The sequence below is a fragment of the Cucurbitaria berberidis genome, assembly GCF_010015615.1.
Source record: "Cucurbitaria berberidis CBS 394.84 unplaced genomic scaffold K460scaffold_5, whole genome shotgun sequence".
In the NCBI taxonomy this organism is placed as follows: domain Eukaryota; kingdom Fungi; phylum Ascomycota; class Dothideomycetes; order Pleosporales; family Cucurbitariaceae; genus Cucurbitaria; species Cucurbitaria berberidis.
The window spans coordinates 2,955,986-2,978,388 of record NW_024468939.1 but is presented as its reverse complement, the minus strand read 5'-3'; the positions used below and the strand labels follow the sequence as shown (position 1 = coordinate 2,978,388).

Below are 22,403 nucleotides of genomic sequence, written 5' to 3'. Positions count from 1 at the left end.
GGACACGGCTACAATCTGATGACTACATATTGTCGGACGTTTGGCTCTAGAATACCTGTTCGCTCCCGCTCAATCACCAACACTAACACGTTCTCGCCGCGCGATCCATTGATATGTTACCGAGCGATTCTATATCATGGATGGTTCTTGCGTCACACTACATGCACGATTTCTGTACGCCGAATTGCCCTTTTTGCATTGCGTGGGGTTATTTTCATTGGAGCATTGCGATCGCTTGCTTGCTGGGCTTTCTTATAGGTATTGCCGGGTTTATGGTCTGCTTTCTTGGACGTTTGCACGTGCTGGCACTTGGCGTTTTCATGTTAATTCCGGTCAATTCGTTCGCATCGTCATGGGAACATCATCAAACTGGATTGGAACGATTCTTGTGCTCTGTACATATGGTAATGGAATTCAAGAAATATGATTTACCGACCAGATTCGGTACATGCAACCCACACTGTCTCGTCCATTACGTCTTCAAGCCGCTGTAGAAGCCCATACGAGCACGTATCAACAGGGATAATGTTTGAGATGCAGGCTGTTTACGTTTTCGAGTTCACAAGCAGCCGACTTCGGCTTCAACCCTGCTGTCGTGCATCTTCATCTCCCCTGCTCCACTAACTCTGTTCTGGGATAGCTTGTCTTCGGTGTTGAGTGAACGAATCGAACCTCGGCAAAACCAGGAGCTCCGCATGAGCTTCAGAGCGGACGTCGCGGTTACCGCCCCGCTCAATACCTAAACGCTGACGACTTCTCTTGGATCTAACAGTCGTGAAGACCTTTAGGCTACTATAAACACTTTCTTACCTACTACTATTAAGGTAGAGACAACCGACTGTTCAAGATGGGCAAAGAATTGGGTCCTGGTGTGGGCTTCGAGTTTCCTTCCTTCCCGGTTTCATGGCTGAAGCGTGATCTGCTGCTCTTTGCCGCGAGCATTGGAGCTACGTACCCGGATGAGCTGCACTTCCTCTACGTAAGTGAGGCTTATTCTTGTTGCTTTCGTCTCAACCCGACCTCTAGGCCACTTCATCGTGTCCAATCTTCCAACTTGCCATTAACAACCAGAACAGGAACTCCACCCCAACTTCGCTGCTTTCCCGACCTACCCTATCATCCTCCCCTTCAAACACAGCGATCAAGAAGTTATCGACTTCTACGCACGCAGCAACTCTGAACCCATCGAAGGTGTCCCGAAGTTCGACACTAAGCATGTCCTCGACGGCGAGCGCAAGCTCGAGTTCCTCAAACCGCTGCCCGTGACGAGCGAGGGCCGCAAGTTCGAGATCAGAAGCAAGGTGCTCGGTGTATACGACAAGGGCAAACCGGGAACGGTGGTGGAGACGGAGCAGCGTCTTGTGGACGCCGAGAGTGGAGAGACGTATAGCAGGGCGGTTGGCAGCGGGTTCTATGTTGGGCAGGGCGGTTGGGGAGGACCAAAGGGTGAGTTGGACCCTCTACTTACACATGATGCAAGGGGATATCTGAAAAAATATGTACTGACTCTTGAACAGGACCCAAGGTACCAAACTACCCTCCCCCAGCCGATCGCGCACCCGATGCGACGCGAGTCTTCCAGACTACCCTCGAAACCCCGCACCTCTACCGCCTAAACGGCGACTACAATCCCCTGCATGCGGACCCTGAGCCGGGTAAGAAGATGGGGTTCGGCGGCCCTATCATCCACGGACTCTTCTCCTGGAACATGAGCGCGCACGCCATCTTGCAGGCGTTTGGCAACAGCAAGCCAGAGAATCTGAAGGAGTTCCAGGCCCGTTTTGCGGCGCCGGTGAAGCCTGCGGATAAGCTGATTACAGAGATGTGGAGGACGGGAGATGTAAACAAGGACGGGTTCGAGGAAATCAGGTTCACTGTGCGTGTCGAGGGTGGTAAGACTGTTTTGACAAACGGAAGGGCACTTGTTAAGCCTGAGGGCCAGGTCAAGGCGAAGTTGTAGACGATGGGTAGTTATGTGTTGGATGTTGAATGTAGAGCTATACAAAGCTAAATAGCTAAATGTGAATTAGTTGCGTTAGATCCTCCGCTCTAGATGCCGAGATTGATCTGATAAGATGAAAGCGCGTCTCACGTGGGCATGCGTGAAGCCGAAACGCGAAACGCAACACCGACACCAACAGGAATAGCGTTCATCACATACGGCACGAATGGCTTACCGGCGCGTGCGTGAAAGATGCCTGAGATAGTTCGGAAGTTTCAAATATTCCTGCAATGAAACATGGGAGTTGGAAGTGAGGGGTCGCGACGACTTCAACTTGCACCTTCCACTCTTCCTTAAGAGTTACGTCTACGCCGAGTGCGATTTGCGCATGATTCAATCAGCCAGATCGTCAATGTCAGGGCAGCTTCAAATGAACATTTCACGGCATTGAAGTCCAAGGCGTACGCAAACAAACTTGTTTCATTAACCCTCACAACAAGATGTTCTTCCCTTTACCACCTTCGCTCTCCGTCTTCTCAGCGCTCCTCCTCCTTCAATCTCCATTCCCCGTCAACGCCTACAAACCCCTCTCAGACAGCTTCCTACAGGCCATACCCTCCCCCGGCGACGCCATAGATCCGCTCAACGGCCCACTACTCGCACCCATACTCATTCCACGCGTACCAGGCACACCGGGCCAAACCACAGCCCAACGCCACTTTATCAACTTCTTCCAATCCGAATTGCCAAACTGGAGCATACAATGGCAAAACAGCACTGCCCGCACCCCGATATCCGGCGGCGCTGAACTCCCCTTTGCGAACCTGATCTTCAAGCGCGAGCCGCCGTGGGTTAAGCCGGGACAGGCGAATCTACTCACGCTCGTGGCGCACTATGACTCCAAGTACCAGCCTGAGGGGTTCATAGGGGCGACGGATAGTGCGGCGCCGTGTGCGATGTTGTTACATGTTGCCAAGGTGGTGGATGGGTATGTGCAGCGCATGTACGATGAGATGCAAGAGCTGGGCGAGGGGGGAAGTGTAAAGATGGACATGGGGATCCAGATCTTGCTGCTTGATGGGGAGGAGGCGTTTGAGAAGTGGACGGACGAGGATAGCTTGTATGGGAGTAGGTGTGTAATAATCCTTTTCTTTTCCAATCCATCTTCTCAGTTGATCGACATTTGTACTAACGATGATGTTAAACAGAGCTCTTGCACAGCAGTGGTCTCTCTCCCCAAACCCTCCATCCGCCAAATTCTACAGATACCGCACGCCTCTCTCGCAGATATCCCTGTTTCTTCTCCTCGATCTGCTCGGCGCCGCAGCTCCGAGTGTCCCTTCGTACTTCCCAACCACGCACTGGGCATACCAGCATCTCTCCACGATTGAATCCCGCATGCGCGCTCTCCAGCTCCTCGAGTCCTCGCCGCCTACACCTTTCCTGCCGGACGTGAACGTGACGACAGGCGAGCACATGGCCGTGAGTGACGACCATTTACCCTTTATAAGAGGCGGAGTGGAGGTGCTGCATGTTATTCCCCATCCGTTTCCAAAGGTGTGGCACAAGATTACTGATGATGGGGAGCATCTAGATATGCGCACTGTGAGGGACTGGAGTAAGATTTTCGCTGCGTTTGCGCTGGAATGGCTGGATATGATGGAAGTTTGGGACGAGCCTGGGGACAACACCGAAGAAGTAGCTTGAGTCAGGACAGAGAAGATTGAAACACGAATTCGCACCCCTAGAGCATTGTGAGCGTTGCAGTATCGTGACAGGGCACGAGGTGTGTCTGAGCATGGAAAAGCTAGCACCTGACCTCACGTGCAATATAGTCCAGCTGGCTCTATGAAGCTGGAAGTGGATAGACGCCCGGAGGGACGAAAGATGCAGTCCTAGATCAAACACAGGACACGGCATGATTCTCGAGACTCCGAGTGGACATGTAAGGGCAAGAAAAGCGGACTGACGATGACAATGTAAATTAGTCCCGACTCGTTATCCTACACGCCGTTGTTCAAACAGCTAATTTGGTATCATTTAACCTGGAAGAATTCTTCAAGATCTAGCCTTGTAAACTTTTCAGACCGGAACGCCTACAAAACCAATCCTTGGCTTCACTCGCGCACCGTCTGTGCTCTCGCCTCCCCACTGACTCCGCCACTCTTCTTCCTCACGCTTGACTTGGGTGAAAGCTGCCAGCTCCTCAGGCTTCATGTTTTGTTCGTCTTCGGCGTCCAGATCCGGCAGACCGTTGGTGCCCACGTCGAGGTAGTCGCCATCGGGGCCTGGGAGACCTAAACCAGCAAAAGGAGGCTGTTGGAAGACCGAGTCCACGACAAGGTATTTGTGGCGAACAAGTGGAGGGACGTCCGTTGCTTCTGGTGCAACCTCCTCCCACCGTGCGTGTGTCGGCTGGGTGACCTTGGGATAACACATGAGATTGGTATGCGGGTCGTACACACCCGTCAGGTTTGCTTTTCGCAACGCAGAAAGGTTGGAGTTGAATCGGCTACAGTCTGTTAATTTCAATGAGGGCTAAACAGATTGATGGGTACATACCTCGCAGCTCGTCCATGCTCGAACTGCCAATTAGCGGAAGTGATGTTAACCTTCCGCTTGCCAGGCACAGGCTTGCCGCTCGCTGTTGGTACGCTTGGAACGCCAGTATGGTAGACACTACTAGCTCCATGCCAAGCAACATACTGGTTTTTGTTGTACGGCTCCCCGGGAGGCGGTAGTCTGTCGTTCGGGTCGGCAAGCTCGCCCTCGACGGCACCCTGTTCCTTCATTGCGGTAACGTAGTAGTCGTCGATGATCCTCTTGCCGCCAATAACAATGCGTGCTCCAAACTCTCGAAAGACGGAGCGTGCCGTGACTACACCGATAGCGCGACCTTTGTACGAGTGTGGAATGATCTCGCGCTCAATCAGGTCTCTCTTCTCGGCATCATCGATAATGATCTTGTAGAGCTTCATGTGTTTGGTGAAGAAGAGATAGCTGTCCCTGAAACCGCAACAACGGGCCGGTTCAGTGGACAGCATGTACTGCCGCTCTCCTCTGCCTTTGATTGTGAATATGCGCACACGGTAGTCCCGTCCGCCCTGGAGGGTGCCCAGCTTGTCCACCTTTTCTTCGCCCTCCTCATCTTCAGGGAGGTCGACCTCATCGTTGACCACATCCATCATGTTTCCCTCCTTGTCAATTGGAACCCGCGTACTATGCGACGGTCCTCCCTTGGGCGGACGTCCTCGACCTCCACCAGAAGGCCGCCCACGCTTGCGCTTGATGGGGGTACCTCCCTCTGAGTTGTCTGGTTCAGTGGCATTCCAGTCCGGCGGCCTGTTTTTTGGTGGTCGACCGAGTCGCTTCTTACGCGGAAATGGTTGAATTACCAAGGGAGATGGCGAGCGCTCCGAAGGCGCCTGTTCGTCGTCACTGACTTGGGCTATTGATTCGGCTTCTTCTTCCTCGTCATCCTTGGGCGTTTCGGCGCGCGATTCTGGGGCATCCATCATGTCCTCGTCGCTCTCTTGTTGCGGCGTTGCGCTGTGAAGAGGTGTGCTGCGACGCGCTGCAGCTCGCGAAGGTCGACCACGCGCCATTGCGGCTACCGAGTGAATCTTCGACTAAAGCGTGCGGTGTTGGTGCGGGCTGTCGTGGCCGGCTGAATGACGGAAGTTTCACTTCGGGGGGATTAGGTGGTGAAAGGCGGGAACGGCTGATGCTTGATGCGATTGCGCTGAGTGAACATCGCGACTTCTGGACGTGCCTGAGAGCTAAGCAAGGATAAAGTGCACGGATGCATAATCACGTGCTGGCCATGGCTCGAATTACCTTTCATCGATTGCACCATTCGTCTCAGCGAAGCGAGCATTACTCAAACACATCTTGGCCCTGTCTACTATTTTCAGACATATTTGATGTCTCGAAAGCTAATTGTAGTGCTTGTTGGACACTTATTCACCATAAAACATTACATATTAATGTAGCCACCCACGGATCGCCAGATTGACCAAGATACTATTTCGTCTTCCTCATGACTTACTGTACCCTAAGAAACATAGCCCATACTACTTGCCGGTTTAGGTTGCCGCTGTTGGCAGATTCCCATTATCTGAATGCTCTTGACCTCGATACATGGAACTTACATCCAGCACTTGCGCCACGCGAGCTGGCAAGCAAGATCTATCCAGTGTCAACAAACATGCCTTCGATAGTTAAGCGCACAAGGAGAAGCCACGCGACTGGGTTTGACAGCTCCCCCGCCCCTTTTGCCATCCCCATTCTACGATCGACTCAGGTCCAAAGCTCTCCCTGCCTACACAACGAGGCATCATCATCAGTTTGCGATCATGAGCCTCAATCACATCGTCATTCGGGCCAAGAAGAGTGTCTCAGGCCTCTTCACGTTCGTCGACGGACAAGACCCTTTGTAAATCATCAATGCTACGTTACCCTGGTCGACCACGCTAACATTCCCAAGGAACGACACGGTCAAACCCTCTCAGCACGGGAAAGAAAATGATACGCCGCACCTCGAAGAATTTGGCTCAACTATGTCATGCGGACGCTCTCCTGGCTCAAACGCGAAGATTCTGTCCCCCGGTAGAGACAGCCCGTCAAGGCGCAACAAATTGATGGGGTCACTGCGAAGAATCAGCTCGTTGCGGAGCATTCGATCACCTCCCAGCAAGACCAAGAAGCGCGACGAGCCTGAGGTACACTATCAGGTTAGTGTTATCAGCCTAGTTTTACTGACCACTCTTCGATAGAGTCCCTGTACACCGGCCCGTCTCGACAAGCCGTCGCTCATACTCAACTTGGAGGAGTCTCCGCCAGATCAACATATGTTTGAGATTCCCAGATCCGGACGCTCTACTGCTTCCAATTTGATAGTGCACCATTCCTCGCCCATCGCTGTTCCTACTTTGTGCAAGCAAGAGGCTCCGTTCAGTACACCTGACCTACCATCGATTTTGCCCGCTGGCACGGTTCCGGACTCGCCAGCTCCGTTTCAGAGAGCGTTGGATATGGATCCAAGCAAATTGACTCCTTCGCCAGTTCCAAGCCCGGCACTTGAAAGGAGGATAATCGCCGAGCCGGTTCCCACACCGATGCCTGGTACCAACCAAACCTTCGAAGACATCCTTCCGGATAATGGGCGACCACCTTATGCGACGGCGTCTTCTCAGGGCCAGTTAGGCTACTTTGATATTCCGCTACACGATGGCCACGAAGGGAAGGTCGACTACAGCCATATCCAGTTCGATCGCGAGGTGGCGCGAGAGGTACGTAAGACGCTGTTAGATAGCAGGTTGCCTGAGGTAGTCGATTCTTCAACCTACTAGGACATGGTGGAGTCTTTTTGTCCTACTATAGTGTTATTACTGACATCTGGTACCTTTAGGCAGGTGCTGCGGTTATTTACGAAATCCCCGCTAACCCCAGCGACGACATGACGAAGTGCATTTCTAGCAACCCGAATTCAAAGACGTCGATGGGGGCTCTCGCAGGTAGACATTGTGCTATGAACTACCGCCGAGCCAACGGTAGACGGGGCCAGCGAATGATGCCTCTGAACCGTAGCAGCATTGTCGACGAAGGCCCCATGGACAGAAGTGAGGACATGACGTGGGTGGAAGATTTCCGATTCCCAGGTGATGAAATGGCCTTCACCATGTTTGCACCGACATCAGACGATAAAGTCAGGCTAGAGCATCGTCAGAGCACCTGGGGAGCGCATACTGGACTCTACGACGGTACTGGCTATGGCGACGACTCGGGCTTAATCAGCTCTCGTCCCTCAACATCGACGGAGAAGACTCCCATGGTACCCGAGGTGAGTGTCTCAAAGCCTAGAGAGGTTCGAGCCGATAGTTTGTTGGTCGGGGGCGCTGCCGAAGCCGCGCCTGCCTCGTTTGTGCTAGGGTCAGCGCCTAGTACTACAGGTGACCACGAGAGTTTGGCGGATGCTATGCATGCATATGCAATGTTGGAAGATCATCCGAGGTGATTCTGGCATGACCGACAAGAGTTCTGTGTACGACTCGGATAAGGGCATGAAGACGTCGACGTCGACGTCTACGTCTCTGACAGGATGATGCTGATAGATGTTGAGTCGGGCGCATACATGGTCAGTCGCACACGTTGCATGGTCGCTTGGGTATTGTTGCCATGTCCAACAACATGGTACGAGTACGACGGGAGGGAAGTTGTGCTGGTAACCATTCATAGCACACGTCACTTTACAGAAGGGGCAGTGGTGGCAGTAGTAGTAGTAATAGTAGTAGCAGTAGTAGTCGTAACAATAGTAGTAGTGATCGTAATAGTCGTAGTAGGTAGTCGTAACAGTAGTAATAGCAGCTAGGTATCCAAGGCTGGCGAATTCTCCTTGGATGTTTTCTTACACTGTCTGCTACCAAAAGCGTCCCAAGTCCAATAGCGACTCTCCCAACAGGTTCCACGCGTAATGGCCGGGCAAGAGAGTTCGCGGTGAAACAATGCGAGGTACAGAAATGGCCTGATCAAGTGGGCAGGTGGCCAGGGAACTTCTCTGGGGCCATGCCACTTTGGACAAAATCAGACTGCAAAAGTCGAATGATGTCGGCTCACGCGCTGCATCTTGGCATGTCTTCCCCGAGTTTGGACAAGGGAGGGGGGCGACCGACTCGTACGACATTTTTTTCTACCCCGTTTGCTTGCCTTGGGCCACCACAGCCGGACCCAGACAGCCCTCTCCTTAGAAAGCGCAATCATGGCCCCCTCCAGTGGGGACCTGCTAATGGTTTAGTCGCAGCTATAAGGATGCCATCAATCGTGCGACTGGGGCGCGTCCAGTTTGTCTGCCCCTCATTGCCCCGCGTATCCTATTCAACATGAGCCCTAGCGATAGCTCCAACACCAACACCACCCCCCACCCGAACACGGTCATCCTCGGAGCAGGTATCATCGGCCTGTGCACGGCCTACTATCTTTCTGAGAGTGGTAATACCGATCCAAAGAGCATTCTGCTGGTAGATTCGAGTCCGAAGCTCTTTCATTGCGCCTCGGGCTTTGCTGCTGGCTTTCTGTCTGCTGATTGTACGTTGTTGCTTCATTGGACCATGAGCTTCACCCTCTAACCAGGCACCACAGGGTTTGCTCCCTCGGTGTCCTCCCTCGGCGCCCTCTCGTTCAAACTTCACGCCGACCTCGCATCTGCCCACGCCGGCCGCACAACATGGGGCTACGCTCGATCCACGGGCATCTCGCTCAGCCAAGACAGCGAGTCAGAGTCAGCAGTTAGTGGCAGCGGCGAAGACTGGCTTGAAAGTGGTACAAGCAGAGCACAGCTAGCGAACCATAACCGACCTTGGGAAGAGGGGCCTGCTGGGCCGCAATGGCTGAGGCGAACAAAAGAGGGCATCATGGAGGTGATTAGTAAAGATGGGACCGCGGCACAAATTGATCCCTCGAGGTTCTGCCAATGGCTCTTGCAGCGGTGTAAAGAAAGAGGCGTGCAAGTCCTTCAGCCCGCAAGAGCGATATCTGTGTCCAAAGACGCCAATGGCACCTTGAATGGCGTACGGATAAGCAAAGATGGCGTCGAAACCGAGAGTGAGGCTCACTCGAACCCTCGACCAAATTCACTGCTAACGCTCACAGTACAATGTAACCGCCTCGTCATCACCTCGGGCGCCTGGTCGCCCCGCGTCTTTGCCACGCTCTTCCCGTCGGTCAACACTCGCATACCCGTCTCCTCCCTCGCAGGCCATTCCCTCCTCGTCCGCAACCCTCATTTCAACCCCGCTGAGCTCGACAAGGAGGTTTGCCATGCCATCTTTGCAACAGACACATTGGGTTTCTCGCCAGAATGGTTTGCCAGGATCGGTGGCGAGTTGTACCTGGCAGGCCTGAATAGTACAAACATACCTTTGCCCGACGTGGCCACGGATGTGAAGTACAACGAAAAGGCAATCGAGCAGTTGAAGAGTTGTGCAAAGGCTATGATGTTGGATGTGGAGGGGAAAGAGTTTGAGGTTTTGAGAGAAAGCTTGGTATGTGCACTTTTTACGTCGCGTCCATTTGCAACTTATGCTAACGTCAATGACAGTGCTTCCGCCCTATAACATCTAGTGGCCGCCCGCTAGTATCTCGGATACCTGACGAGAAGCTTGGAAAAATAAAGACTCGCGGTGGAGGTGAGGGAGGAGTGTTCATTGCCGCGGGACACGGTGCTTGGGGCATTTCACATGCACCTGGCACTGGTCTTGTACTAGCGGAACTCATCGAGGGCCGCCAGACGAGTGCGAAGATTGAAGCTCTACGTTTACCTGCTTAGGGTTGTACAGTACACTAAAAGTGTTGAACTGGTGTCTCGACAGAGCACTTCGGTTGGTCGTCACGGTTCTGCTTTAGGACATACATAGTGACTTTTCGGGTACCTTATTTGTACACCAAGCTTTTGTTACAACCTTCCTAGGTCGTGTGACCGGATACGCAATGTCAATGTCAATCTACTCATTAGATCGGTGGAGAGCTTCACCAAAAGAGTGGGTCGTGCTGATAATAATATTCATCATAATGACATCATTTTGCCTTTCCGCAACCAAATTTCATCAGTTACGTCGAGTATATAACAACAGTTCAGCCTTCTTCTACCTACAATTACAGACGAAACTTCTACATCATCACCTTCCTTCCCACAAACACCTCCTTCCACCAGACCAATCAATCAATATGCCTCGCAACGGAGACGGATCATCTGACAACGGCCCCATCGAGGGCCACGACATTGTCCACGGTAACTCTGGCGACGTACGTAACCACACTTTCCTCGACTCTGCAAAAACCGTACGAGACATGAGCTGACCAATTACCCTTTTAGACCACGCTCCAGCACACCAAGAACAATGTAGCCCCTATGCCAGAGATCGAGAAGGGCGAAGGTACGTCTTTCCCCGTCTCCGCCACCTCTTCGCACCGACCTCCATACTAACATATCTACGCTACAGCTCTCGAAGGCCTCAACGCCAGCGGCGCGGGTGCCGCACCCAAGGCATCCGACCAGGGCAGCGACAGCAAGGCTAGCAAATAGCGCTCCGGATAGCATATAAAGAAAAGCAATGCAATTTTGGCAAGGGAGAGCGAAAGAGGACGTTGCTATGGCCATTTTCAATTGGTCGGCTAGCATGCACGCATGCGAGGGAGGACAGAGCACGCATGTAGTACGCACAACTACATACGCACTGTCGAATCTCCGCTGCATGTGAGGGCCTAGAATCTACAGAATATGACGAATAGATAAGGAATCCAGGAATGCTCCCCTTTTTTTGTCAACTTGTTGCATCTTCGACGCGAATGACGTGACGTGATTTGACTTGCTGGCCTGAAATTGAACGAAGCGGTGTGAAACTCTATGCATGTCGAAGGGGGGCAAAAAGTCCAGTCCGATGCCCGTAGCATGCATGTAACCAACAAGCATACATGGTAGTAGGGGTAGAATAGGCGAATTTCTGCAAGCCCTCTCTCACGCACATGCACACACGACATATTTTTGCCCTTTTTCGAAAGACCGAGTACAGTAGAGATTAGCATGGCTTTATTAGCGAAGTCCGATCAGCTACCCGACCTCCACTTCTTACCAACCGACTAAAACGAATCAATCGATCGAATCGAATCGAGAATCGAGAGTCGAGAAATCTCGTATACGGTCTCGCACTCCGCTTCGTATACGGCAGTGGAACGACTCCATCCGTCGCCCTCGCCATCTAATGATTCTCGTGTGTGTGAGAGTGTGGTGTCATCTATGAATAGAACAACAATTCCCCCCCCTTGATTCTCGTGGTGCTTGCTCGTTCTCGTTCGTTCTTCGGGGTGGCGCAAGGCCTATGTGGTAGGTGGCGTCAGCCTGCATGCGGATGGTGCTTGATTTAGCTGGGCGAAGTGGAGACGGCTCGAGTCAACTAGGGGCGTAGAATCGTCGAGAATTGCAGCGTCATCGGAAGGGAGGAGAGTCGATGGAAGGAGGAAAATAGGACAAAACAGAGTTCACGATGAGCTGTGCAAGGCAACTTGGAAAAAGTGTAAAGAAAGGTCACAATAGTGGTGCACGCAATTTGAGTCGTGAAGCTTGGTGTATTGGGTACAGGAAAGGCACCAGCCCTTGGTGTACTATCTTGTCCGCCATAACCATTCCAAGAAGCGATATCCTGAAAGGCATACCAAGTCCTTGTCAAAGAGAGAAGTTTGTTGCTACAGTCAAAAGCACGCTCAAGACTCCTTTTGACGCCGAGTAAAACCACATGCCATATTTGCCCTTCCCTGTGATGATTCCATTGATCGTACACCCTTACGCCTACCCAATTGTCTAAGCTTACCTGACCTCGTCAGTCGTGATCCAAGGACGCCGTCAACAGACCCAGCTCGTTTCATCCCCTCACTGGATCTCGAGACACGTTCAACGCTAGAGCTCCGCTGCGAGAGCCTCGTCGCTAACAAAAGTTGCGCCAGAGGCACTCTGCAAGTCAGAGAACTTTGCATCAAAGCCGTCAGGAAAGCCGTAAGAAGTTGAGGAAGAGCTGTGGCCGAAGAGGGCTGAGCCGAAGAAGTCGACGGAAGAAGGGTCAGCCAAGCCAGTAGTGGGTTCCATGCAAGCAGCTGATGGGCTGCCTTCAGGGAACTGGGAGAAGTCGAAGAGGTTGTCGAGGACAACAGGCTTTTCGTCGACTGGAGCGTCAGATTGAAAAGTGTAAGATAGGTCCAGATCGCCGCCACAGAGGGAGAGGCCATTCCCGAAATCGACTGACACTGCAGGTCGCACAATACCGCGGCAGGATATTGTGTCGAGTCGAAATCGGGTGTGGCCTCAAAGGTGGAGGCGGGTGTCTCGGGCTGGCACGAGGAGTCGCGGGGCGAGTCCATCGAGTCCATGGAGATGGGACTGGGGAACGACACTGAGGTCCGCGCGGGGCAGACCGTGTCGACAGCGTCGGTAGAGGATGTGGTGGTCAGGTCGAAGACAGGCTCGGGTGCTTCGCCAGGGTACTTTGTGCGGTAGAACTCAAGTTCGCTCTTCATTTGGGCCATCTTATGTTGGTACGACTTGAGGTCGGCCTCCATTTGGTCCTTCTCGGCCTGGAGGAGCTCATATTCTTGTCGCTTGCGTTCACGAGAATTGTGGGCGGCGAGTCGGTTTCGCTTTACTCGTTCAATGCGACGCTGCTCCTTCTCGTCGGCCGTCTTGGCCCGTTTGCGGGGTGGCAGCGTCGTCTTTGGCTCGGGGAGCACTTGGCCCCACGACTTGCGCTTCTTGACCTGCCTGGACTCGGTGCCCGACGGTGCGGGCGTTGAGGAGGCCTCGGACATTGCGGGGTATGAGTCGTGGGGTGAAGGTGTGTCAAAGGGGACCTGGAGGTCCTCCATCTTAATGGTCGTGGGTATTGAGCTAGTCGTCGACGGGGTGAGGGGCGCTGTGGCCATCATGGTGGGTGTGTTCATTGTTTGAGAAAAGGAAGTGTCGAAAGCGTGTTCCATCCCCATTGTGTGTTGTGTTGTCGATGCGAAGTAGCGGGCATCTGGGAGGGGGCGGATCAATATGACTATAGCTATGACTGGGCTGGGCTGTGCTCGAAGTTGCCAGAGTGTCCTCTCTGGGGCTTAAGTACAAAGGCAACCGCCAAGCCCTCTAAAGGGCAGCTGCAACCCCTGGCCGGCGCTTATCCTGTTTGGGTCCGCGCCGAGAATAAATACAACCGCCCTTGGTCCCCGTACGCTAGGCACTCAGCCGTGAGTTTCACCACCGCACTTCGGATTTCGCCCGTCCCTGTAGTGGGAAAGTCAGGGGAGACGTGGTGGAGCCCTTCCAACGTGCCTCGCGTCCGGCCTTCTCATTCCTCTCAGTTTGTTGAGCAACTTGGGCTCTCTCCTGGTGATAGGTGTAGGCGGCTTCCCCACTGCCCCCTCCAACAGGCACAGTCAGAACCAAGGCTCACTAATTAAAGAGAGTTCGAGGCGGAGTACGAGATGACCTGAGTCTCTTACTGACCCACCTGCACCACTGCTGCACCTCTGTGGCGACACGAGACAGGTCCATGTCGTAAGACGCCGTCAGCGTTTCCCAATCAGCCCCGGGCGATCCTGCATCAACTACCCCTTCCGGCTGGTTTACACAATCACGTTTCGCTCCTGATGATTGCGCCCATATGTCCCTATAGGGCATGTAGATGAAGGCATGAGCATGTCCCTTCTGGAAGCATCTGCACCCCATAGGTTTTAATCTATCTTCCCGCATCACCCACAAAAGTTCATATCCCCACGCACTCCTGCAATCTATCTCAGCATCCAGATTGCAGCTACTACCGGAAGATTGGCGCAACCTGGGGTAAAGACCCTGGAAGCACGAGAGAAGGCTGCACAGAACTTTAGCCTCCTGCATTATTGTTGCAAAATTGTAGCATCACATGCACTCTACAGTCATTTGCACAACTTTTGCTGCCCTGGACTGAAATTCGGTGTCTGGTCTTGACGAGCGTTCGAGACGGTGGCGGAAAAATACGTTGCCGGTGGCCGGTCTGAAATTGCCCTCTGTCTGCGACATTCCATGGACATCCGAAGTGTCGTCCCCACAGGCTATGACGAGCTTGTTATCAGTGACCCAGCGTACGTAATCGCCTCCTATTGTCTCATTCGTGTTTCTTCATTAGCTGTAGTCGTCTTCCAGATCCACCAACATTCGTCGCTGTTTCAAGGCAACAGAATTCGGGCCTATCATGTCGCGAGAACTGACGGTGCCTGAAATCTCCAACAACCCTCGTCTGGCTTTGCTTTATCGAAAAGCATTGAACCTTGGGACAGTTCGCGATCGATTGCGGTAGAAGCAATAGTCTGATCTCGCGATGAATATTGTTGCCTGTTTGACGGCTTGAAAGACGAATGCGAGTCTTCCAAGTGCCAAAATTCACGTTCCGAGGTAGTCAAGATTGCGAGGATTGCTAAAGCACATGCTATTGCGTGATCGTGTAGAGTCATGCCATTGACACAACTCGGATGCCTTCGATAATCTTTATCAACACTTCGTCTGAGGCGCTACTAGCACAAAAAATCGAAAATGTATCTTCGTAAGTGGCCGAGGAGACGTTGTCTTCACGTAGTGTGGAGTATGGGGTTTCGCTCTCACGTTATCATTTGTTTTGAAGCTAAAATATTACCACAGCATTGACAATACTCGTTTGATCTCGTTCGTCTCACGTCACCGAATCCCTTGCTGCTGCTCAAGTTCCTATTATCTCTCTATGGTTTAATTTTTACTTTTTTTGCTTTGACCTCACTGACCTCAAATGTAACAACATGAGTCTCTGCTTACAGCCAGTCATTGCGCCATGATGCAGAACAGAAAAGCGCCAGCGATAACACCAAAATGACATAACATTAAAAGGGTGTATAGCAGAGACGAGGAATTTTTGGCAGTATACTAAAGTACAACACTGCTACTATTGCCATCGAGCCCAAACGCAGCACACAGATAGCCTCTCCAACGGAAGAACAACCTCATTCATCCTCTACTCGCTTAATTTCGCATCTGAGACCTCCCTTCTCCGAGCCCGGCGTCTATTATCGACTCTACTGGAAGAACTTCTTCGCCCATTCCTTTTTCTCAGTCCACACCTTCGAAGAAGTTGCGTACCGAAACCCCTGTTGAACATAATCCCAAGGCGCAAAGTATGGCGTGGGAACGTGCTTCCGCAAATGATGCGCGACCTCGGAATCCAGATGATCAGCGTAGATGTACCCGAGTGAATCGCGGAAATGTTCACGGCGGATGTTGCACATGTCGATGTCGATCTGGTCTTGAGGGTCGACGAAGCGCGTTGTATCGAAGCGGTCAAGATCATGAGGCAAGTAGTTGCCGTCAGCGACCGTACTCAACGCTTGGTGTTGAGAGTGTGATTGACCGTGTCTAGGAATGCCACCAGTCTGAGCATATGTTGATGAGGAGCCTAATAGTCGACGCTGCTGTCTATTTGACTGAGCAACATTTGGATTAGGCTGTATCTGTGGTATGGAAGTTGGATTCAGAGGGCGCGCATCAGAATGATTCTTAACGACTCTACCATAGCCTGGTCGCAGACAAGCTGGAATACTCTCTCGACGAGGGAAGCTGGTATGTTGATCGAGGCAAGCATCGGGGTTTGGCCAAGTATCCATCACCGAATCACTGCGTCCACGACGAACGTCTAGCCCAGGTGTTGGAGCAGGGACATTGCCGGGCTGATCTTCAGGCATCTGGGAGTGAGAAGAAGCATCCACAGAGCCGACATGCTGTTTAGACGGCGGTACTGGCTTACGACGAATGTTGAATGCCGGAGCAGCTTCGTGTTGTTGACCGCAGCGGCCTGAGGTCTGTTGGTCGTGAAAATCTTCATTTGCGTACATTTGTAGCACCTCGTCGATGGCATCATTAGTTGTTCGTGCGAATGACTCGACTCCATATCGACATTCGGAAATGAAAGAGTGGGCGCGAGCGTGTTGGCGAGAAGACATTGCAGATAGTTGGGGCTTCTCCAAATAGAACTTCGATATTCGAGGGTAGTTTCAAGGCGGCTAGGTCTTTCTTCTCCTTGCTCCTTTGGTGCTGACGGTTGTGTTATGATCGCGGGAATGATGCTAGATGCGGTGGCTCCGAGGGGAGAAGCGCGGGCAGGATGATATGCAAAAACCCAAGTCGACATTGTGTAGTCGTAGACGTCTTCGGGGCTGCTGGGGATTGAATGAGTGGTCGAGGTCTGCTCGACACAGGTTTTGTGGCTAAGTGAATCTCTTCGCTCTTGAGAGGGCTTGGGAGCTCGACCAAATGCTAAACCTGTAGAAAGCTATCAAGAGATTTCAAATGTACGGTATAAACGGGGCATTTAGATAGTCTAGGAGATGATTGAGAAGCCAGGACACTCATAATGGCCTTCTAAGCGCTCTCAAGTCGAACACTCGTTTCTTCACCATGCTCAAAGTCCTATCTATGTGCACTACACTTCAACAATCCTTCGAGAATCCTGGAAGTCACGACGGTCATTTGGTGACATTGTGAATTCGACACTGTCGAGCATGAGTCACAAGTCATAGAAACGGTTCATCTTCAGTTGCCCTGAAGTAGGAACAGGTCTCTTGCTCCAAATGCGTACTCCTTCGCTCTACTTTGTTTTCGCGTTCTCTTATGAACTAACAGCGGCTCGGAAATGCTGACAACAGTACCTACAATCGAAATCGAGGTACTTGCGGTAATAGGGGAAAGTGAAAATCCCATGTAATCATCTTGCAAGAGTGGATTTTAGATCCAAGACGCGGTCTAGTCCTGGTCTGTCTTGATCAGCGTGCTGATTTATCGTTTGTGGAAAGGGGTGTATTGAACAGTTCGCTTATCGTAGCATAGCAATCGAGACATGTCTTGCATGATGGCCAGACTCGACGGCACGCGTGATTAGGTGTTTTGTCTTTAATCGCTTGCTTATTTACGGTATGTAGTATAAATACTCTACAACTACTGTTGTCTATCACTTGTCTAGTTGGAAATGAAGACGCTCAGAATTCAGCCCACATATGCAAAGTCATTGCCTCATAGCTAGACGCCTCCTAGGCATCCAACGCCGGCGGAGGTAGTCTGGTCGGTGATATTTCATGCTGCAATGCGGGTGAAACAACATTGCCCTTTTCATCAGTCATTGGAATTGGTTCCTTTGGGGTGGCATCGTCCTTCCTCTCTTCCGATCTACCCCTCTCTTCGTCTTCAGATTTAGAGTCTTCTTTTTCTTTCCCCTTCCCGTTGGCGCGGCGCTCAAAGGCGTCCGGGACCTTTTCGCTGAGGTCGATGGCGACGAAGGACTTCGGCAGTTTGACACTGGATGGCGTTAATTAGTTGCTAAGGCTACGTGGACTGGGTCTAATATTTACGTATGAAACTTGGCGCGGAGTGTTTCGAGCACCTTCTTCCACTCCTGGTGATCCGTAAGACCGCGGCGAGGCGAGAAGCCAATCATGTGGCGCGAGTCGAGTTGTCTATCAGGCCGTTAGCGTGTTTGTACATGAGTAATGTCGATTTTAAAAGACTTACACATCAAGAGGAGCAAAAGCATGACAGCCGGGAGATAACGTGATGCGGATGCTATAGTTAAATGTATGCGGCTGGTTGTCAATACTGGCGTTCTCTGACTCATACAGCTCGAAATTGATCTGAGACAAGTAATCGAGCTCAGGGATAGCGTTGCGTTCGATCTTCGTCTTGATGCCGCCCTCCAAGATACAATTGAGTAGGGTGTAGATATGTGATTCCTTGGTGAAATAGAAGAAAGACTTTGGCAAATCAGACGCCTGTAGCTCTTCCAAGTCGCCAACGATTTCCTTGAGCAAGGGGAGTGACGTAAGCAGACCAATCTCCAACTTCTCTTCGCTCTCAATACCGTACTCTTGTGGACCAATGTAATCGAAGAGAACCTTGCAAAGATGGTACATCTCCCGAAGCTTGATCAAACGTGCATCAGTTTGGGCCTTTGTAGCGGCGGTGCTGACACCCGTGTAGAGTTTGAAATAGGATTCGTGCACATATGCTGGAGGTGCGGAGGGCTTGATAGCTATCTCAGATTTGCGCCTGAAACCCATTCGTTGAGTGATACTGCCTCGCTCTTGAGGTTTTTCACTGCCCTGCTCCTTTGCTTCCGCCTTCATTTGGGCCTCCGACGGGACTAAGCCAGTTGGTATTGACTTGGTAGAATGGTTGTCGGGTGTTGTCTGCTTTGAAGAATCTATAACAGACTCCTCGTCAACAAAGGTAGCGTCCGGAGTGAAGACCCACTCAAGGAAAGAGCGATTATGAAGAGCATCGAATTTCATCGTGTCATATAGTTCAGAGATTTTGCTAGGATCAACTTTATCGGCATCTGCGAACTCCTTGAACAACTTCTCCCAGCGTTCCTTGAAGAGCTCGGGACCCTCGTTGCAGCACCAGCGCGATTGGATGTGATTCACATTGGTGTGTTGATGGAGAGATGCGCCAGGAGTAGCTGGTTGTGATGGTGGTGACGTTAGTGCAGTAAGGGACGAGATGGCTTCAGACTCAATCTTCTTGAAGTTGTGATTCATGACGCGCTGATGGAACTTCATCAAATCCACGACTTGTCGCACGACAATGTAAGGCTCCGGCTCGCCTTTCGGCCACGCGAATTGCGGCGGGGCTTTGTCGCCTGCACGCAGCAGGGTTTTGAGTCTCTTCTTGACCTTATCCATAACATCCTTTGCGGCATTGGAGTCGTCTAGAAGATCCTTGCGAACTTGGATATGCTCAGCTAGGTACTGATCTTTATCCAGGAAGGACGCGCCGAAGATCTGTGCACTTGTGGTAACTCGACGCTCTGAACTACTGAAGATATGGACGTCATCGAGTACGTCTCTGTTCATGAGTAAAAGATCATTCCGGAAGTTTGCACCCATGTCCTGGGTTTGATGGCGAGCGGAATGTGTGGGTTCTCCGCCCCACTTGATGATCAACTGCAGTTTATCGAGAACCATGTTGTTGTCTTGGGCGGTAATACGAGACAAAGTCACGCCAGACATGGAGTCACTCCTGTTCTTGAGTGGTTCTGGATCCGCATCATCAGCGACCGGCGTTGGTTCGTTGCTATGACCGGCCGTTGCCTGTTTCTGTTTCTCTGGAGACTCTTCTGGCATGGACTCTCCAGGTTGCAACTCCTCTTTCCTCCTCTTGCGAAACATTGGTTTGATCTGCACCTTCGTACCAGGCCATGCCCCCTTTTTGTTCAGGTACAGTTGCAACTCACGGAGCTTCTTTAAATCCTCCAGTCCTTCGTCAATAGCAACCTTGACTGCATCGCTAACACTTTGCAGGGCTGCCTCACCAATCAATAAAACTTCAGCCTGGTGCCCTTTGAGTAGATTGACAAAGGGCTTGCTGTGAAATGTATACTTGAACTTTTGCTTTGGTGTGCGGTCGGCATGTCGAATGACGGACACAACGCCTTTGAGCTTCCACTGCGCCTTCGAAGCCGGCGGGGGGACAACGATTTGGTCGTCTGAGAGTGAACCCTTGGAATCATGATGGAGATCGTCGTCGTCGTCGATGACAGGCGGAAGTGATATGTCTGGCTCGGAACGTGGCTTGTCGGGGATAGAGCCGACTGTGGGAGGACTGAGAGCGGCAAGAGGGTTTGGCTTTTCAATACTCGGCGAAGCTGCGACAGGGGTTGTGCTTAGTGATGTCTCAGGCGACGGCGGCATAGTATTGGCTTGCCGTATGTGGGGCAGATGGGAGTGAGGGTGGTTAGCCATTTTTGACATACTAGGACTCTTGAATAACCTTCCCAAAGTCTTGCGATGGCTCGAAGCACCTTTCTGTGACGTTCCAGAAGTCCTATCCGTACCTTCCTGTGCATCGGCAGCGGCGTTCTGGGCGGCGTCTTTGCGTTGTTTGCGTGATATTTCCTTGAGAAACATATCTTTCAAAATGTTGGCTGCCTTGTCGTAGTAGTCTCCGTTATCTTTGACAAAGCTCCACCCATTGACATCAATAACGTAACTTTGGTCTCCGGTTCGAAGAAGGTCAAATCCGCAGACTCGCTGGCCGAATCCTTCGGAAATCTTGGATGCGATGAGTGCTTCGGACTCACTGAGCTTTGTCACATATCGAACCTCCTTACCACTGGGGTTGCGCTTGACCAAGCCATCCACTACAGGCGATTTCCGCGTCTCGGCGTGACAGAAGTTTGGTCCGACGGTGTAGGCTTTGACATCTTCGGCATTTTCCACATGCAAGAACTGTTCGAAAATGTAGCTGCTTGTGGGCTCTAGAATAGCCCGGGGTACATCGAGAGTATCATCTCTCTCTGAACTCTTATTGTTGATCTTCCTGAAGAGTCTTCGGCCGCCACCACCATCTTTCTTGTGGAAGTAGATGTGAATGTTGTGGTCTTCACCACTCATCGGCTTCTCAACGAAAGGCTTCGTAAGAGTGACACCGTCTACGCGAATCGCATTACCGTTATCGATAAGTTCGACCTTTTTTGGTGCCTGAACACCCCCACCCGTGCCATCTTCTGGCCCCTGAAGCTTCAGTCCGGTTCGCTCGTACAACGTTTTTGCGAATTCGGGCGATGGTAACCGCGGGCCGCCATCGCGACTTACATCAATCCGCTTAGGCGTGGGGACATTGAGCTGGTCGAGGATACCCAGGCATAAGCGGCGGTCCCAAAGCACTTGTTGCATGGGCAGGTCATTGACGCAGAATGGCTTGCGTAGTCGGGTGTATGCTATGGCCTTGTCCAGGGGGAAGCCGTCTGAGAAGAAGGATATGAGGAAGTCACAGATGGGCCAGTTCTCCACCGCCTCGTCGAGAATGATCTTGTCGCCAAAGATCTTGACCTCGAATTCATCTACCAGTTTGCCGAAGATGTTGCGCGCAGGTTTACTGCGTGCCTTGGACTCGAGGGCACAGACGCCAATGATTCCCTTTGTTGGCTTCTTCTCCCTCATGTCCCTGCTCGCGGGGCTGCTGCTCGGAGCAGTGCTTCCACTGATGCGCCTCTGAGTTGTTCGGCTTCGTGAGCGGCGAGGCTGCGAAGATAGTGGCTGTTGGCCGGGGGTGGGCGAGGCGGCGGGGTTGGTTGGGCCGATGCTGGGACTGGCCGTGTTTGCCGCTTGGTCGTGGGGGAAGAGCAATTGCGTTGGTGACACTTTGGTTCCCAGGCTGCCATTTTGGCTCGACGTGGTGACGGACAGCGAAGTGGTGGCCGTGGTGGTGTGTGGGGCGCCTTCCATCTTGACTGCTCAAAGTGGTGTCAGTCCATGTAATGCAGTGCCTGTGTTATACGTTGCAGGCAAAATTGGTTTCCAAGTTTGACACACCTTCTGGCTCGGAGCCTACGAGAGAGCTTCGTCCGCTCCAATTGTTTCCGCGGTTGTTGGCGAAGATTGCGGATCCTATCGAATACAAAGACGAAAAAGACAATCGATGAGAATCTGCAGGTGTAGCATCGACGTCAGATCGCGGAGGTCGGAAGGCTTCCGGCAGCAGCAGAGGATTCACTTGGCCGAGCCCTCCACGGGTGCCCTCTAGCGTTGGCGTAGTATCTGATTCCTCAATTGCAGAGCCACTTCTCGCGCTTCCAAAATACTCAAAGAGGTTGCTATCGGACGCCTTGGACGGCCGGCGCGCGGGCATTTGTTGCATGGCCTTTGACCCCAGTGGGGGCAGCGACACGCTCGCTCGCTCGACATTGCGTCCGCCCGTCTCCGGCTCGCTCGACTTTGCCTTGCTGCCCGCTGTCGATGCGCCGCTTGCAGACGAAAGTTGCTGCCATGTCTGTGGGCTCTCCGCACTCACTGTGCGGGACAGCGGCTGGTCCATGTGTCGTCGTCGTCTTTTGGCTGTGTCTCGCAGAGTCTATGCCGGACAACTACCTTTCCAGAAAGCGAGTGAGCT

The 22,403-nt window shown here is 52.2% G+C and overlaps 10 protein-coding genes across 10 annotated transcripts; 5 read left to right on the top strand and 5 right to left on the bottom strand.

Moving 5' to 3' along the window:
- The first annotated feature begins 733 nt into the window (after positions 1-733).
- K460DRAFT_370438 (Thioesterase/thiol ester dehydrase-isomerase) lies at positions 734-2,061 on the top strand. The gene is made up of 3 exons (XM_040934166.1): positions 734-979; positions 1,077-1,446; positions 1,518-2,061. The coding sequence occupies exons 1-3, from the start codon at positions 848-850 to the stop codon at positions 1,958-1,960; spliced, it is 945 nt and encodes a 314-aa protein (XP_040785032.1). The 5' UTR covers positions 734-847; the 3' UTR covers positions 1,961-2,061.
- Positions 2,062-2,136: 75 nt separating this feature from the next.
- Positions 2,137-4,060, top strand: K460DRAFT_185788 (glutaminyl-peptide cyclotransferase precursor). Its single transcript, XM_040927087.1, has 2 exons — positions 2,137-3,074; positions 3,151-4,060. The coding sequence occupies exons 1-2, from the start codon at positions 2,443-2,445 to the stop codon at positions 3,647-3,649; spliced, it is 1,131 nt and encodes a 376-aa protein (XP_040785031.1). The 5' UTR covers positions 2,137-2,442; the 3' UTR covers positions 3,650-4,060.
- K460DRAFT_380308 (nuclear localization protein-like protein NPL6) lies at positions 4,025-5,547 on the bottom strand (the record flags this gene model as incomplete). Its single annotated transcript, XM_040935249.1, has 2 exons — positions 4,025-4,454; positions 4,505-5,547. The coding sequence occupies 2 exons, from the start codon at positions 5,545-5,547 to the stop codon at positions 4,025-4,027; spliced, it is 1,473 nt and encodes a 490-aa protein (XP_040785030.1).
- A 267-nt stretch (positions 5,548-5,814) lies between these two features.
- Positions 5,815-8,428, top strand: K460DRAFT_420373 (uncharacterized protein). The gene is made up of 4 exons (XM_040938076.1): positions 5,815-6,377; positions 6,429-6,663; positions 6,718-7,233; positions 7,353-8,428. Exons 1-4 carry the CDS (start codon positions 6,298-6,300, stop codon positions 7,956-7,958), a joined length of 1,437 nt encoding a protein of 478 aa, XP_040785029.1. The 5' UTR covers positions 5,815-6,297; the 3' UTR covers positions 7,959-8,428.
- Positions 8,429-8,693: 265 nt separating this feature from the next.
- K460DRAFT_370434 (FAD dependent oxidoreductase-like protein superfamily) lies at positions 8,694-10,365 on the top strand. Its single transcript, XM_040934165.1, has 4 exons — positions 8,694-9,025; positions 9,080-9,541; positions 9,590-9,981; positions 10,038-10,365. Exons 1-4 carry the CDS (start codon positions 8,821-8,823, stop codon positions 10,263-10,265), a joined length of 1,287 nt encoding a protein of 428 aa, XP_040785028.1. The 5' UTR covers positions 8,694-8,820; the 3' UTR covers positions 10,266-10,365.
- Positions 10,366-10,621: 256 nt separating this feature from the next.
- K460DRAFT_370433 (uncharacterized protein) lies at positions 10,622-11,034 on the top strand. The gene is made up of 3 exons (XM_040934164.1): positions 10,622-10,741; positions 10,812-10,872; positions 10,939-11,034. The coding sequence occupies exons 1-3, from the start codon at positions 10,664-10,666 to the stop codon at positions 11,019-11,021; spliced, it is 222 nt and encodes a 73-aa protein (XP_040785027.1). The 5' UTR covers positions 10,622-10,663; the 3' UTR covers positions 11,022-11,034.
- Positions 11,035-12,389: 1,355 nt separating this feature from the next.
- Positions 12,390-13,509, bottom strand: K460DRAFT_420370 (uncharacterized protein; the record flags this gene model as incomplete). The annotated part of the gene is made up of 2 exons (XM_040938075.1): positions 12,733-13,509; positions 12,390-12,652 (listed from the first exon to the last, which is right to left on the bottom strand). The coding sequence occupies exons 1-2, from the start codon at positions 13,463-13,465 to the stop codon at positions 12,390-12,392; spliced, it is 996 nt and encodes a 331-aa protein (XP_040785026.1). The 5' UTR covers positions 13,466-13,509.
- Positions 13,510-13,874: 365 nt separating this feature from the next.
- On the bottom strand, positions 13,875-14,526 carry K460DRAFT_185689 (uncharacterized protein). The gene has a single exon (XM_040927086.1). The coding sequence runs from the start codon at positions 14,358-14,360 to the stop codon at positions 13,917-13,919; it is 444 nt and encodes a 147-aa protein (XP_040785025.1). The 5' UTR covers positions 14,361-14,526; the 3' UTR covers positions 13,875-13,916.
- Positions 14,527-15,544: 1,018 nt separating this feature from the next.
- Positions 15,545-16,465, bottom strand: K460DRAFT_409873 (uncharacterized protein; the record flags this gene model as incomplete). Its single annotated transcript, XM_040937299.1, has 1 exon — positions 15,545-16,465. The coding sequence occupies one exon, from the start codon at positions 16,463-16,465 to the stop codon at positions 15,545-15,547; it is 921 nt and encodes a 306-aa protein (XP_040785024.1).
- Positions 16,466-17,548: 1,083 nt separating this feature from the next.
- On the bottom strand, positions 17,549-22,328 carry K460DRAFT_293494 (uncharacterized protein; the record flags this gene model as incomplete). Its single annotated transcript, XM_040929423.1, has 4 exons — positions 17,549-17,813; positions 17,867-17,971; positions 18,027-21,744; positions 21,827-22,328. The coding sequence occupies 4 exons, from the start codon at positions 22,326-22,328 to the stop codon at positions 17,549-17,551; spliced, it is 4,590 nt and encodes a 1,529-aa protein (XP_040785023.1).
- Between the last annotated feature and the right edge of the window lie 75 nt (positions 22,329-22,403).

What these genes read in the sequence shown, in the direction of transcription:
- K460DRAFT_185788 (XM_040927087.1), top strand. Translation starts at nt 2,443, where the DNA reads ATGTTCTTCCCTTTACCACCTTCGCTCTCCGTCTTCTCAGCGCTCCTC. An exon ending in GATAGCTTGTATGGGAGTAG is followed by an intron (nt 3,075 to 3,150) that starts GTGTGTAATAAT and finishes GATGTTAAACAG; the next exon opens with AGCTCTTGCACAGCAGTGGT.
- K460DRAFT_370433 (XM_040934164.1), top strand. Translation starts at nt 10,664, where the DNA reads ATGCCTCGCAACGGAGACGGATCATCTGACAACGGCCCCATCGAGGGC. An exon ending in TCCACGGTAACTCTGGCGAC is followed by an intron (nt 10,742 to 10,811) that starts GTACGTAACCAC and finishes TTACCCTTTTAG; the next exon opens with ACCACGCTCCAGCACACCAA. An exon ending in AGAGATCGAGAAGGGCGAAG is followed by an intron (nt 10,873 to 10,938) that starts GTACGTCTTTCC and finishes TCTACGCTACAG; the next exon opens with CTCTCGAAGGCCTCAACGCC.
- K460DRAFT_185689 (XM_040927086.1), bottom strand. Translation starts at nt 14,360, where the DNA reads ATGCAGGAGGCTAAAGTTCTGTGCAGCCTTCTCTCGTGCTTCCAGGGT.
- K460DRAFT_370434 (XM_040934165.1), top strand. Translation starts at nt 8,821, where the DNA reads ATGAGCCCTAGCGATAGCTCCAACACCAACACCACCCCCCACCCGAAC. An exon ending in AGATGGCGTCGAAACCGAGA is followed by an intron (nt 9,542 to 9,589) that starts GTGAGGCTCACT and finishes TAACGCTCACAG; the next exon opens with TACAATGTAACCGCCTCGTC. An exon ending in AGGTTTTGAGAGAAAGCTTG is followed by an intron (nt 9,982 to 10,037) that starts GTATGTGCACTT and finishes CGTCAATGACAG; the next exon opens with TGCTTCCGCCCTATAACATC.
- K460DRAFT_370438 (XM_040934166.1), top strand. Translation starts at nt 848, where the DNA reads ATGGGCAAAGAATTGGGTCCTGGTGTGGGCTTCGAGTTTCCTTCCTTC. An exon ending in ATGAGCTGCACTTCCTCTAC is followed by an intron (nt 980 to 1,076) that starts GTAAGTGAGGCT and finishes CAACCAGAACAG; the next exon opens with GAACTCCACCCCAACTTCGC. An exon ending in CGGTTGGGGAGGACCAAAGG is followed by an intron (nt 1,447 to 1,517) that starts GTGAGTTGGACC and finishes ACTCTTGAACAG; the next exon opens with GACCCAAGGTACCAAACTAC.
- K460DRAFT_420373 (XM_040938076.1), top strand. Translation starts at nt 6,298, where the DNA reads ATGAGCCTCAATCACATCGTCATTCGGGCCAAGAAGAGTGTCTCAGGC. An exon ending in AGAAGCGCGACGAGCCTGAG is followed by an intron (nt 6,664 to 6,717) that starts GTACACTATCAG and finishes ACTCTTCGATAG; the next exon opens with AGTCCCTGTACACCGGCCCG. An exon ending in ATCGCGAGGTGGCGCGAGAG is followed by an intron (nt 7,234 to 7,352) that starts GTACGTAAGACG and finishes TGGTACCTTTAG; the next exon opens with GCAGGTGCTGCGGTTATTTA.